General features: G+C 41.6%; 1 protein-coding gene across 5 annotated transcripts in view; it reads right to left on the bottom strand.

Moving 5' to 3' along the window:
- The window catches only part of pacs2 (phosphofurin acidic cluster sorting protein 2), a 69,995-nt gene that overhangs the window by 5,729 nt on the left and 39,154 nt on the right, over positions 1-25,112 (bottom strand). Inside the window, exons 2-19 of one of the 5 annotated variants that reach the window (XM_080871725.1) lie at positions 17,957-18,044; positions 17,578-17,667; positions 15,020-15,145; positions 11,764-11,926; positions 11,400-11,473; positions 11,193-11,273; positions 10,370-10,429; positions 10,128-10,282; positions 8,639-8,729; positions 8,214-8,273; positions 7,838-7,962; positions 7,561-7,693; positions 6,989-7,093; positions 6,719-6,825; positions 6,473-6,627; positions 4,646-4,756; positions 3,681-3,789; positions 3,023-3,055 (exon numbers count right to left, since the gene is read on the bottom strand). In XM_080871725.1, coding sequence (XP_080727851.1) covers positions 3,023-3,055; positions 3,681-3,789; positions 4,646-4,756; positions 6,473-6,627; positions 6,719-6,825; positions 6,989-7,093; positions 7,561-7,693; positions 7,838-7,962; positions 8,214-8,273; positions 8,639-8,729; positions 10,128-10,282; positions 10,370-10,429; positions 11,193-11,273; positions 11,400-11,473; positions 11,764-11,926; positions 15,020-15,145; positions 17,578-17,667; positions 17,957-18,044 — 1,866 coding nt within the window. The other 4 variants (XM_080871726.1, XM_080871727.1, XM_080871728.1 and 1 more) reach the window with 4 other exon arrangements.

Below are 25,112 nucleotides of genomic sequence, written 5' to 3'. Positions count from 1 at the left end.
GTGCATAATGACTTTGGGTGATGCTGATTTCCATTGTTTTACATCTGGAAATAACTGAGTCCTCTCTTGCATAGGGGACTATGCAAAGCTCAGCTGCACATGCTGCTTGGATTTAACCTCCACTAAAACGGGTTCACTTCCTGACGGCAGGCCTCTGATTGGAGTTGGAGAAGCAGAGAGCAAAACATGCAAGCTTTTGGCCGATTTGGGGCCTCGAGCAAAGCCATCAAATCACTGCAGCACCAGACTGGATCGACCCAAACAGAGTCATGAGGGCGTTCAGCAAGGCAGCAAGTCCATCAGGGGAACAAGTCAACTAGAGTCATAAAGGAGTCAATGAAAAGGAAGAGCACCAACCTAAGTCCAAAACCTTTTGGCTCCATGCACTACCTGTCAGAGGTAGTGCATTACAACATTTAACAAGCCTTCTACTGTGTGAACTATTTTCCCGGAAATACCCAGAAAAATAGCCGGAATAAAGTTCTACTGTTCTGTAGGTCTACGTGTTCTGAATGTAAAGATGTTCAGCGACACGAAAGGTCGTTGCTCTTGCCTTGAAGAAACCTGCCATCGCCCCCCCAGGGAAGAAACAGAGAGACTAAAGAGGAGGGGGAGAGAGAGAGAGACAGCCTACAGTAGGTAACAGTTTGTTTTTCCAACACAAACACATCTCTGCTGTAATCACTTCAAAGCAGCCGGAGAGAGAGAGAGCCTGATGTCTGCCTGGTATGGACCACGACAGAGTACGTGAGTATTGTTTGAGCCACTTCATCCATTCATTAAATTTAATGTTTGATATCTGAAAGATGCACATGCACATCAACCCATGTAAACAGTTGAAGACAGCTGAATTATGAACATGCACTTTATAGAAGCATTTATACTCCTCTAATTAAAATAAGCTTTTTCCATGTCCAAGAGTGGCACTTCTCAATGATCTCAATAATCTCCAAATATTTTCTTAATAATTCTCACTGAAACAAATTTGCACAATTTCCAGTAAGTTATTAAAATTATTTATTGAACATCCAGCAGGATCGTCTAAAGATTTACCTCAAATTTGTGCATGGATATTTACCTACAGACAAGCGCATAGAAAGAGTGATGCTCTCCAAAATAAATGGATATATAGTTGTGCTTATTGAGCTATTCCATTAAATAAAATAAAAATAATCAAATCACCTGAACCTCTCCAAGACACAGCCTATTAAAATAATTTAGAAATAAATAATATTCATACAATAAAATGCCTGTTTAGCTATTAAAGCCCTACAGACTTGTATGTGTAATTTGTGTGTACATGTATAAATATGTTTGTCCGATATTAAACTGGATTCAACCAAACAATGTTGTTGGTGGTTGCAGCTCATAATTAAATAAAAGAAGAGTGCATCAACATAACACCCTATTTTTACTGACAGTATCCACATCTCATACATCTTAGTAGATAAATAACAGACAGACATGATTGGCCGGGAAGCATGAAACAGCAGGGAGGGAGAAACAAAAGAGGCTGATTGTAAATGTTCACCTGCCACTTTAACAGCACAATTGTTCCTTGAAAATTACGGCGGCTCAGCGCTGAGAATGAATTGTTCTGTTTCAGCAAACGCCTGCATACATGCAGCACTAAAAGCTCTTCAGTGGATGCTGATAAAATTTAATTATTAAAACATTGGTCCAATCAAAAGGAACCGAATCTACTTCCTGCACATTAAAAGTTCACTAATTAAAATATTAAATCATGGTTATTAAATCCATACCAAACCATGCCAATTCCTGGTTTGACAGAGGATTATGTGCAGGGTTATTACTGCTGTAACATCCATTTAAAACAGTTTTCGTTAGCTTTTAGCACATTTAGCACAGAGATGCGCTCAGCTCAGTTTACTAATCACCCAATAGTTGTTTCTTTATGAGCAGATAGAAATGATATATAAATCGTCCCCTCTCTATTACTACAAAATGACTTTTGACTGTTGTGTTAAACACTGCACTACGAAGCTATTACTCTCTCTACCACAACAGCCTTGTTTGCAAAAACAGTGGGCAACTAAAGAATGAGAAAGTAAACAGCTATTCCAACATCTACCACTAAAGTTGGTCAATTAATTAAAGAATTTAGGGTTTTTAAACATCTGATTCCAAGAATCAGGGGAAATATCAAGATGCAAGGCTAAAAAAATTATCTTCAGATGGCACTGCATTAAAAAGAAACATGCACAGCAGTGGAAATAACCACATGGTGTGAAAAGCAGTTCTGAAGAACCGTTAAACCTCTACATGTTAATAAAATACATGAGGCAGTGCTCATTTGATATATGTACCAGAAAGTCTTTTGGCCTGACCAATCAAAACTTGAATTCCTTTTTTAAATTGACGTCCTCTGGACCAAACAAGAGGGGGACCCATCTGGCTTTGTACGAGTTCAGAGCTCAAACGAGAGCATGCATATTAGTAGAGATGCTATCACATTAGTGCACCAGACATAGGGAAATATGCACATGTGTGGAAGCTCCAATGCTGAATGAGATACACATGTTTTTGAACAACCTATGCTGCCAGAAGGGAGAATTGCAACAAAGGAGGATCTGAACTGAGAAATGGGGAAACATTTAACTTTGAAACTTATAGAAAACACACACAGTGGTCACCGTGCTCCTGTTACATATATATTTTACACAACATCCTAACTAATGTGGTTATTTTATTTATTTTTAAATATCTTTATATGCTGAGAAATGTAATCAGTGTATAAAGCTCCTTTGCATCCCACTGGCTGATTTCATAAAAACGTCAAAATCAAAACTTCATCTGGTGCAGCTTCAAACATCTCATACTGCTTCTGTGTCGTTGCAGCTTTACTCTGGAAAGCTTACATTGAAACTTTTGATAATTTAGCCAGCTGTTAAAGCGACAAGATCCAAAAAACAATGAGAGGGTTCAAGGAGAAATGCGTGAACCACAGAGAAAGCGCATGAATCACCAGGCTACATGAGAAACAGACTATCGTTCACAATACCTTACTGCAAAATCAAAATGAAAGCTCTTTTTCCTTCAAAGAAAGAAAACATACAACACAAAGATAAATCATGTTATTCACTCACACAGTGATGGAAACACAGTGATGCTTAGAAGACACACTACCCACCCCCACACAAACAGACAAACCCTGCAACATTAGTGAAACTATTCACTCAGTATTTCTTTCAAAAAGGGGCTGAATGGAAACCAGAAGGTGCACCTCATTTCTGTGGCCTTTAATCTTCGCCTGAGCTAAGCTGGCTGTTTACTACTAGCAAATGTCTAATAATCTACTCTCCGTAGTTAATGTTTGCTTTAAAACCTTCTTGTGCGTGTGAGTAACTTGCACCACAGAAGCATACTTACAGCATATACGTAATAATATATGCAGTGCAGGTATTTTTAATTCAATTTGTAATGTTCAGGGAGATTCTAGTAACTTATCACTGTGGATTTCTCTTTAAATAAACATTTGAAACCCCGTTTAAAAATACTGAAAGCTCTGCATTAGAAGCATATGTTAGAGCAAACATAGACTCCGATTTTTTGACTGTAACGCCTAAAACAAAGGCTTCCATGCATCTCTGATAACAACTAGATTGTAACTTTATTTTGTCATTAAATGAGGGTGAAATCCTGAGAAAAAAAGCACGTACCTCTTCTGCTTGTAGGTGAGCATGGCCTCTGCGATAGGGAGCTGGTGAGCTCCGTTAGCTCCCACCATATACTGTGTTACCCTGGAAACTACATCTGGGTTCTCCTGGACTGTAAAGGAGACGGTGATTAGTACCTGATTACAGAGTCAGCAACATACAGTATTCATTCACCAGCCATTTTATTAGGTATACTTTACTGGTACCGGTATGGGTCAACTGTTGCCTTCAGAATTACCATAATACTTGTTATAGATTCGACAAGGTGCTGGAGATTTTGATATGTGGGCTACACACCCCTGATGAGAAAGTCCAGTTCCCCCACATCTCACAGGTGCTTCACTGGACTATGATCCAGTGACTGTGGAAGCCATTTGACTATAGAAAACTTTCTGTCATGTTCAATAAACTCCTTTGAGATGATCTGAGCGAACGTAGGAGCTTAAATTGAGACCACCAGACACGCAGCATTCGTCTGTTGTCCAACTTTGGTGCAAACTGTAGCCTCGGTTTAATGTTCTGAGTTGACAGGAGAAGCATCTGGTGTGCTCTTCTTCAGTGTCTGGCGTGTTGTGCATTTAGAGATGCTCTTCAGTGTTACTGTCCAGGCAGCTCAAAGAAAATCTGCCACTCACTGGATGTTGTTTTTTCTTTTCCCTGACCATTCTCTGTAAAACCCTAGAGATGGTTGCATGGGAAGTAGATGGCATCATCGACCATGACACATTCAAAGTCCCTTAAATCCCCTTTCTCCCTCATTTTGAGTTTAAATTTTGAGCTTCAGCAGGTTAATGCCTTATTAGATATTTGTGTTAACAAGCAAATAGGTGTACCTAATAAAGTGGCTAGTGAGCATGTAACATCATAATTATGTTTCTGGTTAAAATAATTTCAGTGGCTCTTTAAGAGCTCTTTAAACTTTGAACAAATGAGTGTTATGTTGTTCAAAGAAAAGCGTGACAGCCCACCAACAACTGGAGCCTCTGATTTGTGAAACAGGTCCCTCCAGGCAGCATCTTGGAACAAACTGTTGTATCGATAGTCAATAGTGCCGAGATACTTGGAGACTGGATGTGCACCTAAAGCCAATGGAAAAGAGAGAGAGTCATGATTTAAAAAAAACAGTGCAGAGCTGCTGCAGTTTGACATCAATATCACCACCGCGTTTCCACTACAACAAGGTTAAAACTAATATTAACAAGCAGCACTGCAATTTACACAAATACAGCACTTTTAAATATTGAAAAATTAGTAGAGCACAAGACCTCTGAAAAAGCTGCTGGTCTGCTTTTCACAAATGTGCGAATATGAAAAAAAACAAACAGAAAATTTGAAATATCCAGACGGCTCATGAAAGTTTTTAGCTTTAGTGGTCAAATCCCACAAAGTTGCTTTTGCTTCCTTACAGTGAGGCCCTGAGTGCACGTCGCTTTCTCATTTCTGTCATTTGTGCCTCCTTGTCTCCTCTGTCCTCAGTCCTCCTGCCTGTGCCTCTGTATGCCATGCTAAGAGACGTTACTGGATCCCAACATCTATCTGGAGGTCAGAGGTCGGAGGACAGAGGAGGCTTGCCTGAGGAGATATAATTGAGGATGCACACTTACATCCTCTGCAGAAGTATTTTTGCAGCGTATAACAGAGTTGCACACAGCTGGGATATATAAACCAGGGAAGGAGCAGAATAATTTATGTCTATTCATAAAGTGTTTGAGTTATTTATAAATTGGTCAACTATTTGATTTTTGTTAGAAGTAGCCTTAAAAATAAAAAAGTCACAAACACAGTTATATCAGGGATACAGCAGACTTTGAAGCAAGGATGTCTAAGGATTTTGATAAATGTGTGTCGCCTCAGCTCCTCTCTCCTTCTTTCTTCCCTGGTTGAAGGGACTAAGATGTGAGGAAAGGAATCGAGAAGGCACAAACTGAGAACTGAGAAAGGAGCCTTGTATGACTTCCTGTTTAGCAGCTTCACAGCTGATTCTGACTGACTGACAGAAAATGGGTCTGGAAAGCAAAACCCAATAAAATAACTTATGTGAGAAATCATATAAAGTAATTTTTTCCAAGTAAGTAGCAGTAGTTTCAGTTTGCAGTCACAAATGAATATATCTTTAAAAAGTGTTTACAGCTTATAGAAGGCAAAGATTTCAGCCGATTCTGCTCCAATCATATGGATATGAAGATAATAAATTACATCATTTTAGTATGTAATGCTTCTAGCACATAGGTCAGCATGTTGTTATAAAAACATAAAACATCAACGTTTTAGTATAGCCCTTCGAGGGAAGCTGCGCCTCCTCTTGAAGAAAAGTGGAAGCATTTAGGAACCACAGCAGCTCAGCTCAACTGCAGAGTGCTGAGGTGTAGAGTGTGTAAACGTCGCCCAAGCTCTGCTGAATCTCTAACTGCAGAGCTCTAAAGCAGCTCTGGCATTAACATCAGCACAAAAACTGTGTGCCGGGAGCTTCACAGTATAGCCTCGCAGTTCCTGTCGGTGTAATGTGTAGGTGGCCCAACGCTTCTGTCCATATAGCGTACGTGATGGTTACATGGATAATCTTGCTTAACAGTCTAGCTCCACCTCTAGCCCCCAGTCCTCCACCCATGCTAACCATTTGCTTCTGCTGTAAGCGCCACCTGAAGTTTAATGGGCCTCCATTTGTCCGTGCTCGACCTCTGTACCAACTTTAAAGAAAATCATCAAAGTAGTTTTTGCCTAATCCCACTAAACAAAAACATGACCTCACTGGTGCACCTAACAACAGAAGAGACGAGAGCTACGCCGTCACAAACCTAGAGGGATGATGAGGAACCTCATGTAGCCGAGCCAGTCAGGAGTTTTGTGGGACAGGTGGTCCACAAAAAGCCTCAGAACTGCACTGAGGTAGTGCTGCGCTCCGGCCACCGCTATCTTTATAGGAACAGGCGTCTGGGAGTTACAGTTGCAGCTAGGGAGAAAAACGAGCAGCGCAGCTCTGCATTACTGCAACATTAATCCAGAGTGTGCGTGCTTTCATAAAGCATGGGAGGCAGACTTACAATCTCTGTATGCGGGAGACGATGGTGTTGAACGCAGCTTGGATGTCAGCCGTGGTGCAGGTGCAGACCACTGGCAGATGGTGGTTTTGCAGCATGTCTGAAAGATACTGAGAGAGGAGGGACTCCATTATAAACCAATAATTAATGCTCTGTAAATCTTTAAACACTTAAAAACTACTGGTCAAAGAAAATTTAATTAATTAAATGACCTAAATGAAAATTGTATACAAGTAAGTAAGACCTTTATCTTTGAAAAGGCCTGCTGCTTACCTGGCCCTGCCAGTCAGACGTGTTGATGAGGATGATACTATCAGGGAGGTGGTTATCAGATACCAGGATGTGGTTAAGTTGGTCATACACTGTCTTTCTGGGAATCTAGGGAAGTAAAATAGGTAAACCTTAATGTTAGGTTCATGTTAATGTAAGATCTCATACTTTTCTTTTCCGGCACAATCTATTAGACATGTCTATGAATACATTAACACACGGACGGTCATTACAATAAGCACCTCTGTCCTATACATATATGCTGCCAAAACAGTGACTCTCTTGCCTGAATTGAGAATTATCTTCATATTAACTGTTTTAACATTCCTGTGCACTGGCTTATGCTTTCTGGCTGAAATTAGGCGGCCTGGTTTTGAGTTCACCCTGCTACCCTTTGTTATGTGTCTTCCCTCGACACGTTTTCCCTCCTTTCTTGTCTATTTTTCCCCGCTGTCAAATAAAGGCTAAATGCCAAAATCTTTAATATTCAGAAAATCTTTCCCACGCCTGTGAATACAAGAAAATTCATAGTTTTTGGTTTGTTTTTGGTTTCCCCTGCACTTCTACCCTCCTACCTGTAGGTGGCATCTGGTATCCAGAGACCGCTCATTGTCCAGGCTGTTGGCCCTCTCATTCTGGGGCCTGCTGGGTTGGCGCTCCTTCAGCGATGTGCTCCTGCCTCGCCTCCCTGCCAACTTTGGTTCCTGCCTAAAAGCAAAAAAAGCAAAGGAAGAGAGAGACAAGTTAAACAATTCTTTGCATTCAGACATGAAGAATCATGCGTGCGCATTTACAGCGTTGCCTTTACAGGCTTGAAATAAGTGTGTTATCATTAAATTATGTATATTTTACCTGTTGGATGAAATGATAAGAGACTCTGTTTTGGTCATTTTGCCACTCGGTGGGAGTCTCTCTAAAAACGTGTCCATGTTGTCCATCTCCAGCTCTGTGGTTGGGGTCACCGCCTCTGGCTGCTCCTGAGGGGAAACAGAAGCAGAGAAAAACTGGAACAGTGTTTATGAGCTAAGAGCTGGCAGATGTGTTTCTGCATTCTTGCTCTTCAACACTTTTTCACATCTTAAATGCCTTAAGGATCGTCTTTGGATTACAGGTTTTATTGACAGTCTTACAGAGAACACAGGAGATCTTCTTTAGCCTTTCTTACATATAATAAAAATACAATATTGAGTCAGTGCATCAATCTGAAAAAGCTTAGATTCACACTCACAAAAGGGATGTTATCAGACACGCCGTCATCCCCGGTGCACTTGGTTTTATCTGGGTCAACCTGGAGTGAGGTTGTGGGAAGAATAATAAACATCACCTGGATTTGATGGACTCTGGGAAACTTTAATTTCAGAGAAAGTAAAGCATTGTCTGACTCGACATATCATCATGAATTGTTAGTTCAACTGAAGCCCTACAGTTTCGCAAACAGGCAACCAGAGGGATAAACCTGAAGGCTGAAGGAAAAACCTGAGCCGGAGAAGCCATCAGAGCAGCTCACCTGCCTCCAGCTGTTCACTCACATGTTACTTAACTCATTTGTTTAAGTGAAGGAGGAGATTTGAAATCAATTAATGTGGAAGATAAGCAGAAACTACTGGAGGCCATTTGGTGTTTCACAATGTGCTCGTGTGTCGGGGGTCTCACCGGGCTGGGAGGCTCCCTGTGGCTCCGAGTGCTGTGGATGCTGCCAATCTCAGTCTGAGAGCTCGAGAGGGAGAGACCCTCGAAATATGGCCTGAAACAGAAGAAAAATACATTTGTTTCACATCATGTAAATATACCTGCTGAGGTTTATTGACTTGGCAGTCTCCTCTGAGTGAGGGGGTAAGTACACGGCCAGAAATGAGTTCAGTCTGTCAAGCATCCATTCCTAAGAAAGAGAAACAGGGCGAAACGGCTGATCTATGCCAAATTACACAAGAACTGGACTGAAAATCAGTCTTATGGAGTGAGGAATCCAAATCTGAACGTTTGAGTTGTGCAAACTCTGTTTTGACTTGCATATTATATTTCCAAGTAAGTTTGCACATGTCCCAATAAACTCTGCACCTGTTTCCCACACATAAACACATGAGTCTTTTGGACCGTTTTATAAATCGTTTTTAAACATTTTCACTATTCAGAATATTTTTGGAAAAATATGGACCAACTGTAACAAATTAAAAAGAATTTCTGCCAACGTTACATTAGAGCAGGTAAAATAGACGCAGCTGCTGTGAACTGGTTTGCTGACTTACACAGAGAAGCCAGATTTGACTGATACACCAAGTAAATCGCAGATTCACACCTTGTCAGTCACAAAGAGGCCACATCCTAAAGCGCGCCCCTCCTTTGTTGTCTATTTTAAGGAATATTTGAGGGAATATCTTGTAAACGGGAAAACTATTTACAAAATAAACATTGTGCTGTATTAACAAAGAGCTGAAACTTGTAAAGGTACGGTGGCTCTGAGAGGCCAAACAGACTGCAACTTAAGAAAACTCCAGGGAAGTGTTTCTGGGGAGACAATAACCCGACGGACCAGTTGCAGGAACCCAAAACATAGTAGGTGTGTTTTATCACGATTCATATAATACTGATGACGGATTTTTAGGCTAATAGTTAGGCTAACACTAACTTACCTCTCATCTTTTCTTTCCTCACAAAACCAATAGATCCTCCACTTCTTTTAAGTGTCTCCCAGCGCAATTATTAGCATATTTTGGTTCCTGCAACCGGTCCGTCGGGTTATTGTCTCCCCAGAAACACTTCCCTTGTGCTTTTGGAAATCTGTTTTTTCCTATTTCTGTTTTGTTTTTTCCTATTTCCGTTGTCGTTTTTCCCATTTGCGTTGTGTTTTGTGTGCTTTTGCAGCATTTTTCTTATTGCTGGAGTTTTCTTAAGTTGCAGTCCTTTTGGCCTCTCAGGGCCACCGTACAAAGGAGAACATAAACTCAATTGAGGTCACAGATTAAAGTGAGCAAAAGGTGCTTTTCTTACAGATTTATATACAATAAAAGATATGTCTGCAACAAGAGGACTGCCCCCTGCTGGCGATTAGAAAGACCAGAAGCTACATACAGAAGCTATATACAGTCCATGTAGTCTAACCAGCAGGAAATCCATGAACACCATGGATAAGTATGTCACTCACTTGAGTTTAGGTTTCGGCGTGCTGAGGACGCTGTCGTCATCATCCATGTCTGGGCCGCTGTCGCTGGGGTTCTCAAACTCCACGCTGTCCAGGTCCACATCCTCCTCCTCCACATCGGGAGGTGGCTCTGCAGGATCTTGCTCCGAGTCCAACACCTTCACAAATACAAAAACATCACATATCCGATGGCTCTGCAGCTCCACAGTCAGACGACCAGACCAACGCAAGACAGTGACACTCACCTCATCTGAAACTCTGAACCTCTTCAGAAGAGCCACCACACGCTGCTTAAAGTTCTGCTGCTAAAACACAGGAGAACAAACGCAGAACCGCAAGTCAGATTGTGACCTAGTTCTGAATTACTTCGGCCAGTACAAAAAACAGCTGCAGCCACTGCTGAGCCCAACTTAGTAATTTTACCAGCAGTAGATACATTTGCAGTGTTGGCCGGGTATCGATTTTGCAGTGTGTGCTCATGTAAATCAATAATCAAGCAACATCATCCTCCATCTGCTTTCTGAGGCTTTCATCTGCTGCTCTGGCTTGCTGAGCCTTATAACATCCATCATCTGCTGTTTAGGTTTGTTGAAAAGCAGCTAATTATAGGTGTGGCGCTTTTTTTATAGCAGTTTTCTGCATCCAGAACCTTCTTGCACTATGTAGTAGTTTTACCTCAGGTATAAACAAATGAAAAGTAAAACCCACGAGTCAACTGGACTCCCAGGCCCAGTGCAGCAACAGAGCTTCAACAGAATCTGGAATAATTTTTTTGCGGTTCAGGACACGTGCCAAGATAAAGAAAGAAACTAAATTATCTTTACAAGAGAAGCCAATTAACCTTGGTTAAGCTGTTAGAGTGCAGAAAGGTGAAAATGGCGACAAAATTAATCTAAAGCTCTCTAATTAACACGGCTTTCTTCATCAGGCCAAACTCTTAAAATTTAAGTTGTCACGCTGTGGTTGGATGGAGAATTAACCACACATTCACTGTCACAGAGAAAGCTTTGTTTCCCTGCAGGCAGGATGTTCAGAGTAGATCTGCAGTTGCTGTTTCACATCTCTTACTCTGGTGATGGAGGGAGTCCTTACAATCGACCTCCTTTGCTTCTTTGGTTTTCTCACGTCATACTCGTCATCCTCGAGATCCTGAAAACATGAAGGACACATGTTTAAACCAATACAGAGAGAATACAGACTGACCTGAATAATGTAAAACATGTTATCCCCCCAAACTGCAAAAGCCTTTAAAAATAAACAAATAAATAAAATCACCTGTGGCTGCACGGCGTCATCGCTGGCCTCCTGCTCTGAGGAGAAGCTCTCGTACTCTTCTTCTGAGTAGTTATCTGGAGACAGCAGGCAGATTAAAGACTGAGTGTAGAAGATGCTTCATACATTTTTCGATGACCCCTTTAAAATTTGACAACCAGCCAGTTTCTAAATATATGCATGATGTTGCATGCTACCTGGATTTTATTGCTTTCATGGTGATTAGAGAAAGAGAAGTGGGGGAAAAAAACACTCTAAACCCTGTGAAACGCCACTCTGTTTAACTCATCAAGCATATTAGGTGATTGTGATGGCGTCACGCTGTTTTTGCCTCAGAGCATCAGGGGTAATGAGAAGCAAAGCATACCAGAGCATTTGATCTTCTGTCCCCCCTGCAGGGCTGCCTCCTCATGGTCTATTGGCTGACTGGACAGGGAAAAGATCCAGATCTCTGCCACTTTTCCAAGCATGTCTTTCTGGTTGCTGCAGAGAGGCAGAACCTGGCCTCCCTCTGTCGGGTGCTGCATCACCTGCGAGAGGCCAAACATCATGAGCGAGAGAGGAAATGCCCAGTTCAGTCACCTCCTGCAGGTACTACACTACCTAAGAGGCTTCACACAAACAGCTGAAGGTCAAATGCCTTCTTCCACAGCACCTAAGCAGAGAACAAACCCAGGTCACTTAAGGACAATACTGCTGAAAATCAGACCAATCCTTTCTGCTCCAACAGTCTCACGAGTAGGGATGGGTATTGATAAGATTTTAACGATTCCGATTCCATTTTCGATTCTGTTTAACGATTCGATTCTTTATCGATTCTCTTATCGATTCTTTTTTTTTTTTTTAAAAAGGAGAACACTAAGGTCGATTAGCTCAGAGCTTTGTTTTATATCTTCTCTTTGAACAAGATAGAAATTTAGGAGTAACATGGCCTTACAAACCCAACAGTGAGATCTTGAGAGATCCAGCCTACGGCTCTTCAATGGGGTGTCACAGGGTCCCCAGGAAAAAAAATTGTAAATGTAAAATAATAAAATAAATATTCTTGTGAGACATATCACATATTGACGGGGTCGGGTTATGTTAAAAAGTATAAATTGTTATACTTTGTTCATTGGTTCAAAGGTACCCCACACTTCTTTTTTTGTTTGCTTGTTTGTTCTGGTGTATTTTTCATTTGAACTGTTACTCTGCCAGAGTCCTCATATTTACAAGATGGCATTGAACGCCCCATTGGTGTATCAGGAAAACTATTTTGTACGTATGTTCCTTGAAGGGGATTGAAGTCGTTCTTTTTTCCACCGCAGCGAAGGGCTAGGAGTAGGAGAGGAGCTGCTGTATGTTTTTGTTATCGAATCGATCTGATTGTGAAATAAAGCATATGCAGTGAGAAAGCAACTCCAGGAGTCATCCCTGCCTTAAAGCTGCAACATTCTTCTGTAGCAATAACAAAGTATAACATAAATTGTTCTGTGGCAATTACACAAGAATATCCAGTAATGTCCCTGCCCACAATTAAACACATTCACTTACCAAAAATCGGGGGCATCTGCTGTGGCAAATGGGTGCAAGCCTTTGACCACAAACTTAGACACTGCTCGGTGACATTCGTCTATCCTGGCCTGAAAGGAGACGCTACCGGTAGACTGCAGCGAGAACTACCAGCGAGCGCCAGCCAGACTCTGTCTGTCTCTCTCATCATGGTCACCTACATGTACAGTAATGGCAGGTCTTGTAATAAGGCAGATTGCGCTAACATAATATGCACTGTTAGTTGATTATTTACCTGCCGCATTAACGGGAGAGGACGTGCAAACGCTACCGCTGCTGCTGGGTTGAGAGTCACGAGTCCGGAGCGGAATTAAAAACGCGTGTCATCGCGTGTTTTGTGAGCAAATGCTTTTGCATATTCGTAGTGTTTCCTCCCTTAAATGAAATATCTACTTTGCAAGTTGCCCTGTTGTCATCGGTTCTCATAAAGTATAATCAAACTTTTGAGCGTTTGAGCCGCTTAGGCGCCGTGTTTCCTGCCAGGTAAATGACGCTCCGCAACGTGGTGACGTCATTCGGGGCGACTGGAATCGATAAGGGAATCGTTTGCAAAAATGGCAAACGATTCCAAGGAATTGAAACAGTGGGAACCGGTTCTCAACAAGAACCGGTTTTCGATACCCATCCCTACTCACGAGACTGCATACATCCCCTTGCAGCAGCTTACACTGTATCCTATGTGGTAGGTTTTGTTCACAGATTTAAATCCTTTAGCTGAAACTGTAGGGACTGTTTCTTTCTTTCGAGTCAGTACAGCTCTGTGCTTCTTCTTTCCCCCCCCCAATCTCAGCTGCATTAATGCTTTTTTTATCCTTCTCTCAGCTGCCGAGATGTGACCTTAATAAGCTCCGCTGAGCTTTGTCAGCCAAATGGGAACTGCTTGGTGGATCAGCATCATGTGCAGTGAAATCAAGCCATTCATTTGTGTCTTCAAGGTTTTCTTAAAACACAAAAAGCCTGTTTCTATTTTTTCCTCCATTTTTAGCGTCTTTCTGATGCCGCTGTACATATGTTTGATGATTTTACAAATGCTTAATATCTTATGCAAAGATCATGGAACTGCACCTAAAACATAAAAGATTCATCTACTAAAAGTATAAGAGAATAAATGCATTAAACCTGTGTTATTGCTATTAAACTGTCAATTTTCTTCATGGTGGTTACAGAAAATTTTCAAAGAGAAGTTACCTTCTTTTTATTTGGATTTTGAAAAGATGGGGGAAAAAAAACAGGCCTGCTGGACAACATTCAGTACAGAGTCTGTGAAGCAGCTGTTCACTACCACAACGAGGTACAAGGCATGACAAAGATATGATATATTACTGTACTCAGCCTCAGCATAATTCAAAGCAGCAGCAAAGAAACTCAAAATTATTTAAAAAAAACTGCTAAGAAATCCAAAACTGACTATAAATTCTCACCATAAACACAAAAAGAAACTAAAAAATGCCTACAAACAACAACACAATGCACAAAATGACTTGCAAACAACAAAGACACAAAATTTATTAAAGTAAAAGCCAAACCACTGCAAAGAGAATGACCACAGACAACCAACGCAACAACAACACCAACAGCTTGACTTGTGGTTTGAGATTTGAGGTCGCTGTGTGTTTCTTTAAGTTTGAGAGTCTATATAGGACAGGATCTTTTACAAGTCTGTGCCAAGGGCTCATAATCAGTCACTTGGTTTTTGGATGAGCACAAAAAGCTGCCCAACATCTCTTTGGGTTATGAGCCCTAATTCAGAAGATACTTTTATTAGAACTTATAAGCCTCTAATTTGAACAACAATAAAATGTGTATTTATTTAATAAAAATCATAATCTGGGTTGAAACGGGGAAAAAAAAGAACTGTATCCACACAGAGGGACATGTTAAGGATAATTTAAGGCTTTCAATTATTACTTATTTTTAAGTGTTTTAAGTGTTTTGGCACGATGGTAGAAAAATGACCGGCACTTTTCTGCTATTAAAGAGAGTCTTCAGAACACAAGTGCAGCAGAGCTCCTGAACCCACTGTTAACACTTGAGGCGAAGAACATGAGCATATATGCAGGGCAAGACTGTACCTCTGACATATCGATAGATCCAATCGCGAGAGTCTTGTAGCCTAAAATGGTTCGGTTCTTGTATCTTTTCCGCCGCTGGAGCATGATCTGCAGCTTGTTTCCTTCCCGCTTTAAGAAGTGTGGGTACTGAGTGTGAGAGAAACAGGAAAACAAGGAGGAAAAAGTGTAAGTTACTCATTCATACTTGGACCCACAGCTTGGAGTATAGATTTGAGCAAAGGTCTGTTGATATTCTATATTTCACTCAAAGTCCATAAAAAGACAAAAAAACAAAAACAAATACATAGAAAAAGCCAGCACTGGTGTTCAAAATCATCAGCGAGGCAAACTGGAGCACTGCGGGACAGTTCCTTCATTAGAGAGGTGCTGTAGTTTTCCTTCGAGTCAGCTGCACATAATCATAAACTGATGAACTGTTCACTTAAAATGACAAATGCTAATTACTGCATTACGAGCAATTCAAACATCCTCAATTAAAAGTCGCCTAATCTGCCTCTTCATCACCCTGTGGGTTTGTTTTTGAAACCGAGCTGACTGAAAATAGTCCAGAGACACGCCATTAAAGTTTGCCTCAGCCTCCAGCTTGTAGTGAACGCGTGTGCGTGCACAAATTGATGCAGATTTTGTTGTTGCCAGGCTTTTTTTTTTTTTTTTTTTTTTTTTTTTTTTTTAAATGACATCAGAAACAGCAGTATGCGACATTACGTGATGGCAGACCTTCAGTTCATCCTTTGTCATTTTTTTTTTTTTTTTTTTTTTTTTTTTTTTTTAATAAATAGGACAGGGGGAATGAATGAGAGAAAGAGGGGGAGAGAAAGAAAGAAAACCAAAGGGGAGAAGAGACGGTGAGAAGGGGGGGGGAAGAGAGAGAGAAAAAAAAAAAGAACTCCTGGGTCACCTGTATGGAGAAAAAAAAACAAACAAACAAAAAAAAACAAACAGAGGAGACAGCAAACAACAAAGAGTAACATAATAATAGAGAAAACAAAGCACCATCACAATAAACTAGCTAGTCATAGATATCAATATTTACTAAATAATAAACGATATTGTGCAGCACGCAAGATAGACAGCGCACAGTGTGCTTTGAGGCAGCAGCCAAGAAAGCTTTAGTCCGCGTCTGTGAATACCCATGTGTGCATACCTGTGTGGATCAGCATGCTTGCATTCCAAAGGTTTCTCCATGTAATGATCTGCTAGGGAGTGTGGGGGGGCCACAGCCCCGTCCTCCAGGGTGTGAAGCGGGTATGGAGGAGATCAAAACTCCAGACATCCAGAGGCCCCCAGAACACAAGAGACCATGGAAGACCAACAGAGGGGCAGCCGCGCCACTGTTCCAGTAAGAGCTGAGGAGAGTCCCAGATGAGGGCTCGCCCAGCAGCCGCGGAGCAGAAGTCAGGGGGAGTTGCAGTGACGCGCCCGTGAGCTCCGCCGGCCCCCAGCTGTGCCTGAGTGACCGAGCCCCAGGCCGAGAGGCCGGGGGCACCCCACCTCCAAAGGGGCCCGAGCGAGCCCCAGGCCCCAGGCCCCGACAAGCGGCCGCCAAGGAGTGAGCCGGTGTGTACCCGGACGCCCACCCCCAGACACAAAGAACCACCAACACACCGACACCTGAGGGAGTCCGCCACCGGCAGGGGAAGTGGTGGTGGGTGGAGATAGGCCTCCAAACCTTGGAGGGCCTGAGGTGTCCCCAGAGAGGTGGCGTCTGATACCCAACCTGACATATAGACACAGACATACAGGCACACACAGACACAAACATCCATTCCCACCCTCATGCTCTCATATGCACTCACTCCACACTCAACCAACGTGGAGACAGACATAAAGAGACGCTGTACACACAATCACACTCCCCAAGCGTACTCTACAAACCGGGTCTAGGTACCCTTGCCCCTGGAGGGGGGAATTGCACCCAGACCCAGGTGGTGTTACCCTTTTCCCTGCGGTGGGGAGAGGCAGACCACCCCGACTCCGCAGCAGCAGGGAGGCCCCACACCCCAGACCGCAGTCGGACGGCCAACTCCTCCTACTAGCCCTCCCGCTCCAGCAGGCCGCAGAGAATGGGGGTGGGAGAAGACTCCAAACCTCCCTCCACCCGCTCATTGTAGTGTTGATGCATATGTGTTCTAAGGTGCAATTAAAACCCAGGAGGGCATGGAGCTACCTGCCAAGGAGCAGCAGGTAAGCGCATAGTCCCTCCTGCTAGCCCTCAATGACTAAGTGTATTTAAAATTGAGAGGTGGGCAACGACGTTGTTGTTGCCAGGCTTAATATCTGTGCACGCTCAAAGACTAATACATGCTTTCAGCACTGCGGAAAATACATTTCTTCATTTCTTACAATACTCAAAATGATCTATAATGGAACTGTGTTACCATGGCAACTATGGCAATAAACCTCATCCCACGCATAGTTAACAATGTCAGATGTTACCTCGGAGAAGAAGAACAAATGCAGAGTTAAGACCTGTTCCCATATGGTTTATTTGGGAACATATGTTTGAGTTTTCTCATTGTTGTTTTTTTTAAGGTGATGATTTTTTTTTTCTCCTTTACCTGCAGCGAGAAGGTGAGAGCCAGATCAGTCTCCACAGACCCACTGGGTGGCAGCACAATCTCATGGGACCTTAAAATCCGTTTGGAGCCCTGCAAAAACACACATGAATATTTAAATAATTTAAAAAATACTAACCCTTTGGTGTTTCATTTAATGAGCACTATATGCTGAAAGTATGCACTCTCTCTGAAAGCTGCTACTTACTTTGCAACACTTTATAGAGTGTGCATATGAAGGACCTAAAATGATGCGTACTACCATTTAAAACAAAACATTTCTTTAAATGACCAAAATGAGATCAATCAACATGACTACCTCAACCAGGACACACAAACCACATTCTGTTGTGTTGTGTTTATAACTGTATGTAGAGCGTACCTGGATTTTTACTGCTATGACCACAGAAATCAGCTCTTTATCAAGTTCCCTCATGACGACCAGCTTCTTCAGGGTCAGACTGCACAATCTAAACACAGACACGCAGAAAGAGATGAAGGCAGGAAAACATGTTTAGTTTAGTACTGCTGGGGTGTTTTTAATAAGCACAAACACATGAGTCATTCACAACAACCCAGATGGTGAGTTTACTAAACACGCTCAGGAAAAGAGATGACGGCCAACAATTGCACAGAACACGTACAGAACTGCGCAAAGGTCTCGAGCCACCCTTTACTTCTTCAGGTTTCCATCCATGGAGTCAGATTTTCTTGTAATTTATAGTTCCCCAGGCTTTCTGATGGTCTATCAAAGTTTTTCTTTGAACACCGGCTGCTTTTTATCTTATTTTCAGATCAGTCGTATAACCTGTGACTCATTCAAGCATAAAAACTGCACCTAACTATTAAAAAAAATGCAACACATAACACAGTTTGACAGGCATAAAAATAAGATTTTTGCACTAAGATGATTCCCAAAGAGCTATCTCCAGCAAATGAACAGTATCTAATATTCATGTCATTAAAGGAATAGGAAAAAATCCAGTAAAGACTTAACACAAGACGTGCAAGATTCATCCCGCCCTTCAGTTGATCCAGCTAGTGTTCAATAAAGCCTCATCAGAAATTGTCTCAGTGGCTTTCAAGTAGCTATTTTTATGGCTGACGTATGCCAGATTACACAAGAAGTGGACTCCAATGATGGAAACAGGTCTTTTGAATCCAAATTTTAACTCTCCTGACCTATTAATTGTTATCAATATGTGTGTGGAGGAGGTCAGGAGAGACCGTGAATGTCTGGTCGAAGCTCTGTCATTGTTTGGGGCTACATTGGACCCAGTGGTGTTGGGGATCGTGCCAAAACTAATAGGTTTATGAACACAGAAAAATAATGTCACACTGTTTTTCCATGTTTGTTTGAACACGTTTCAAAAATTTCCCATTTTCGAAACAGAAAGGATCCTCTGTATTTTGCCCAAAGATGCTGCCGGCGTGATCGAGCCACCGACCCACTCTACCTCCTGAGACTCTGTAGAAACGTTTGTGGGTTGTAGCATTGACACATTTAGTAGAAGAGAAGAAGAAAAAAAAAACTGCCTTTAGGCCATGTTGCCAGAAAGACTTTCATTTAAACTTCTGTTGACATTTTTCTTTTAGAACTCTTTAACTGTGACTTTAATGGACATCTCCTGCATAATAGGCACTCCTGCAAATATTAATAAGTCTTCTTAGAGCTGTCGCTTTCTAGAGTGGGGGATTAGCTGCCATTATATACAGTGTACATAAGACACAAGTGTATGATCGTGTTGATTTTTACCACAGATTTAATGACATATCAGTACAGAAACTCGGGGATTCACAGATTATGCAGAGGGAGGTGATGCAAAAGTATGTCTTTGCTTTGGGTTTTCACTTCCAGTGCTGATGTGTAAAATTTGTCTGAAATCGAGACGTGCACGACCGGCAGACACGGCGGCTTATAACAGCTAATGTGATATTATTTTGATGTAAGCCGGATAGCGGGTATTATGAGCCCCTTACTCTTCTATTTGATCCAAGTGTCAACCAAATATTCACATTTAGGAACTTTGGCTTTTTAATTAATTTCGAGGTTGCAATCAAACATGTGACCAGAAGTGGCCCGTGAGCACCTAAAAGTGATCTCCGTTCAGAATAACGACAAAAGAAAATCCCATCTAACTGAAAGTGAAGTTCACACGAACATTTTCCTACACTTCTTAGTCTAACTTGAAGGGAACCAAGGGTTTTGCAGCAGGCTGAGCTAAATCCTCTTAGTCGTCATCAACCAGTAGAGCAGAAGAGCAACAGTGAAGGAGAACAGTGGCGGGGTAGCATTGTTAGGGTGGTGTGTGTTGAGGAGGGGGGGCTGCTTTAACAAGCCTGTCACGACTTTTTTCAGGCACTTCCTCAGAAAACGTAAGAAGAAGAAAAGTTTTGTGTGTGTGTGTCTGTGTTTTTTCCCCCTAAAGGAGCCATTCTTTCGAGGCACTTTGGCTGCTTTGACTAAATCATTCAGAGCAGGCTCAGTCTGGAGGTCAACCATTTATCATCTGGCTCTCCTTTTTACGGCAAAATTAAACAGTGTGTTCACAGTGCTGCTACTTCGAATGACATCACTCCTAAATTATTCGGGTGCATTCAGGAGTAAAAGTAGCTATTCACCAAGTTTTGTTGGTTAAAACAGCCATGGGAGGCACGGAAGAGAGAAATGTCTGAGTGAAAGTCCAAGGCGACTGCATTATTAAACCATCAACCATATTCAGTATCGTTTAGCAAGACAGCCTCATTGACCTTGTAAGTAATCTCAATCCTCTCTGACTTTCCTATTTTGAGAACAGGAAACGAAGAGGTGAGGCGGCACCGGTATCAGTCAGAAGCTTCCAAACCGCACAGTCTGCTGAGCGACAATTATAAAGTCGTGTCTCTGCAGCGGAGAGGTATCAATCATCCTCGAGGGAAAGGAAAACACTGCGACAGAGAGACGAGATGCCACGACAATGGCAGGTCTGAAGAAGCCCTAGCAGGCTGAATGAAGACTTTTCTGTTCTTCAGCTGAGACAGGACCCAAGAAATCCCAGGCACAATGGAAGCAAACCAAATGAAGGCTCGCATTGTGTGCGAGCTGCCTCACACACAGACAATATGCAGCATTCTTGTACTCCTGTTTTGTATTCTACCCTGTTCCCATTGGTCCCAAGCCAACAACAGCATCTGTCTGAGCTATGCTATAGGTGTCTAGATGTTGATTTGAGTAGGCACTGACAGCTGAATGATACCTGCTGCACAGACTGCACATTTGGCTTTTTTGTCCTATTTTGCAGCATTGGGGTCAAATCTACTTAATGGAACTAAAGTCAACCACTGATATCACACGACTGGTCAAACAACCCTCTGACGTTTGTTTGACTTTCTTCGCTGAGTAACAGTGGTCACATTTTTGGCCCTTTCACTAAGCAGTGGAGTGAAAATGTATAAGCTTTGCAAATGTAGAATCTATTGCACAGCTGTTGCATTGGATTGCATCGAATCTGAAAAAAGTGTACCAAATATACCCATCTATATACAGTACTATGCAAATACTTGGACAACCCCCATTTCTTTATATTTTGGGATAAAAACGGGAAATAGGTGCAATATGTATTAAAATGTGCTAACACATGTGGAAATACAGTATATAAGGCAAAAACTGTTCTGTTATAATTTGGCATTAATCGACCGTTCCCCCCCTTTCCCTACCTTAAGAATGGCTTCTTGTTGACAGCATCCCTTTTGAGTCCTGTGGTTTTTATTTTCTGTTTCTTAAGGACATGACTTTTAGATACCGTTCACCTGCTGCAGATAGTTTTTTTGTTTGTCTGCCACTTCTTTTTTCCTCCACTTGTCCAGTTTCATTAAAAATTTAAAGTCACCCTGCACACTCTACAAACATATGCCAAGCTTTTGACTAATACTTCTTTTGGAATCACCGTGCTTTTGAAATAATAATATTTTCTGTCTGTCAAGCTGTTATCTTTGATAGTTTTCAGAGATTCAATCAAAGAAATGATAAAAATGAGGGGTGGTTAATGACTTTTGCTCTATACGTTAGATACTATATGACAACATTGTGTTGTTCCTAAGAAAATGTATTGTATTTATTTTCGCATAATTCCCATCTCTGCCTGAGCAAACTCCATGTAGCCTGGTACGAGACATCTGTGGTACCGCCTACATATGTCTGATGTTCTGCTCATCCATGTTTTCCCCCCATCGCAGAACAAAACTAAACAAAAAGACAGAAAAGAAAGACTGGAGCGGGCATCTTCTTAGGCCTGAAACTGCAAACCTATTACTACAAAGCCAACAAAAATGCAGCACTTAAGATGTCAAGCAGTAAATCTAAATGCAGACGTAAACGTTACCATTCACTTTGTCCACTTTAGTGTTAATTGGGCCATTTTTACATTATGCAATCCCATTACCGCTCTGTGCTATAACACTGTGACGTATGGGCAGGAGAAACTGTCGTCAGCTCAGCCTTGAATGTTAAGTGCATAATTTCATTCAGTTGAGTATGAAGCCAGGACTAAAAAGGTTAATAGCTCTGTTTCTGTGCAGTGCACAGACTCTCAGGAAGCCTTTAACAGTGAAGCACTGTAACATATTGTAAATCATGATCTGATAATTGCCCTTTCAGAGGGAAGCTTCCAAGTGAAAAGTTACTGGTCATTGATGCTAACAAGGAAAAACGATAGACGTCATTTTTATAATTTCTGAATGTCATATGTTGTAAAGACATAAAGAAAATCGACAATTGCACCGGACTTAATAATGTTAATTGATAATTAATATTAATACAGTGGTTTTACCAATAACATAACTCCAGGAAGCTTCCATTAGTTTGCTTGAAGGCTGTAAAAGTTGGTGAGGCCGTGAGGAGTATCCGACTCAGCCTGAACAGCTTCACTGTTCCAAAGAACAATATATGACAACAATGCACAGTGCTGGCGTTTCACTCAGCAGCTGCTGCCTTTTTCACTCTGCATTGAACTCGAAGGCGTTCCCACCACTTCGCCATCTCCCGCAAGTGAGTGCACACATCGACACTCGTGCTCACACACAGCCGTGCTGCTGGCGCTGGAGCAAAGAAACCTGTTCCCTGTTCTGTCCCCTCTCTGTCACCCCAGGGGAGACTCCGGCCTTAAGAAACACACGGCCTGCTGCCTCGAGCGTTGCCTGCCAAATCCCGATCCAGTGGCCAAGCTCGGCACAGATGCTCTGGCAGAGGGCATGAGCATCGGGCCCAGTGTGGTGCTGTGATAGCACCATCACATTTGCTTCTTCTGCCAACAGCAACACTCCGACAGGAATTTGTTTTGGTGTCACTGAAAATAAACACCATTCACTGGATCACTGAACCTACCCTGTTAAAAAAAGAATAAAGGAGCAAAATAACAGGATAAAGACCCTGATACTGCATAGTGGACAGAAAATCACATTTTCAGATGGAAAGATGTTAAAACCACTTAGTGTAATACCATCGTTTTAGCTACATTGCTCAGTTTGCATCTATTGTTGCCATGACAATGTCTTATTCAAGATATGTGCAGTATCTATCTCAGTACTCTATAACTGCTCTGTTTGTATAGTTGTAAATCTTGTCCTTGAAGAAGGTTCTGGCTGATACGTATCTATGAACTTTATAACATTTAATTGAAAATTATTAAATATCCTGGAGGATCTTTCTGACTTCTGTGTGTGGATAGTACAGATGGATTTTACCACCCACTCCTCTAAGCATTAACATGTCATCCTAAAACAGAGTACCTATTTCCAGGTGCTGATCTTATACCCAATTTGCACACAGAATTAAAGTGTAGTCTATTTGATATTTATCTTTTATTGCTCTCAGGGCTGCAATCAAAAGAATAAAAACTAAAACTGTCCTTTAGACATTAGTTTAATGAAATCCTCAATTTATAATCCATCAGATTCTCCTGTCATTTAAAGATAAGGCTGTGATCTTGATAAGTCTGTTAACTTAGGCAGTTGGCATCTCTTCTCCAGTCTCACTGACCAAAGCACTTAAATTGCTCACTCATTCATTCAGCACTCTTAATGTCAAACTGTAGCATCCCTGGCTGAATGATGGTCTCTTATACTGATGCTTCACAGAGGTTTTATTGGAAATGTTTTTATTGAAACATTCAGTGAAGACACCGTAAGAGCTAGGAGCAAAACAAAACCAGCAATATTAATACCATAACATCAAAGGAAACAAATTTCTCCTGCTCACATATAGCATATACATCAAATTTACATCACTCAATTCATTATATCACCTCACTAACTTACAACTACACATAAAGGTCAAGGTCAAGGTTAACAACATAAACTCTATTAAACGACATTTTGATTGCATGTAACTTATTCCGTTAAAGAAAACATTAACAAACCTTGTGCCACTGTCAGCCAGGTACTAATTGGCAAAGTAAACGTACATATTTTTCACTTTAAGGCACACTATTTATCATATCCTAAAAGAAACGTTACTAACAGCCCTTTAACGGTTTTGTGCCAGTTTCCTGTTTCAAAATAAAAGCATGGATTTCAAAATAAAACCGAAGTGCCTTTCAAACAATCGTAAAAAATATTTACCAAATTTAAAGGTCATTTACACTCCCACCAAATCATGAGTGTTTTAACAAAAGGGAGAACCATAACACAAATGATTTTTAAAAACAAATGACCTGAACCACAAGGCCTTTTACATAACGAAAACAAAGAATTATCCATGCATGAGCCTGCAGGTAATGTCCACAAGTCTTCATACAATAAAGGATATAGTCATTGTCTTAGACAGCCTCTTAAAGCAAGATCAGTTTCTGAATGGGCCGTTCAACTATAGATGGCTTGCCAGAACATTGACCCTCCCTTTTCATTTTCTGGTCTCCAAGACGAATCTTAACTTTCCTCACAAGCCCATCTTTATCAGCGACTGTTTCTTCAACTCTGGCTAATCTCCACTCGTTCCGTGGCAGATCATCCATCCTTTCGATGACTATGTCACCAACTTTCAGATTCCTTCTAGAAATATGCCAACGTTGTCTAGTGGCAATATTAGAGAGATACTCTCTTCTCCAGCGGTTCCAGAATTGCTCTGCTAGATACTGGATATGGCGCCATCTTTTACGAGCATACATGTCTTCTCTGATGAACGTCCCAGGAGGCGGTAAGGCTCCAGTCGGTTTCACAGTGAGTAGGTGATTAGGAGTCAGCGGTTCTGGACCATTTGGATCATTCAGGTTATCCACAGTGAGTGGACGGCTGTTCACAATAGACATTGCTTCGTAAAACAATGTCCTCAAACAGGCATCATCTAATCTTCCAGGTGAGAGTGAAAGAGTGGACCGAAGTACATTTCTTACTGTTCTGATCTGTCTCTCCCAGACACCTCCAACATGGCTTGAATGGGGAGCATTCATAATGAAGTCGCACTGCCTCTCAGCCAAGAATGCAGTCAGATGATTGACATCCATCTGTTTCAGCGCATTATACATTTCATTCTTAGCTCCAACAAAATTGCTTCCTTGGTCACA

This window comes from Rhamphochromis sp. 'chilingali' (assembly GCF_963969265.1).
Source record: "Rhamphochromis sp. 'chilingali' genome assembly, chromosome: 21".
Classification (NCBI taxonomy): domain Eukaryota; kingdom Metazoa; phylum Chordata; class Actinopteri; order Cichliformes; family Cichlidae; genus Rhamphochromis; species Rhamphochromis sp. 'chilingali'.
Note: the sequence above shows the minus strand (reverse complement) of the source record. Positions and strands in the feature narration are given on the sequence as shown.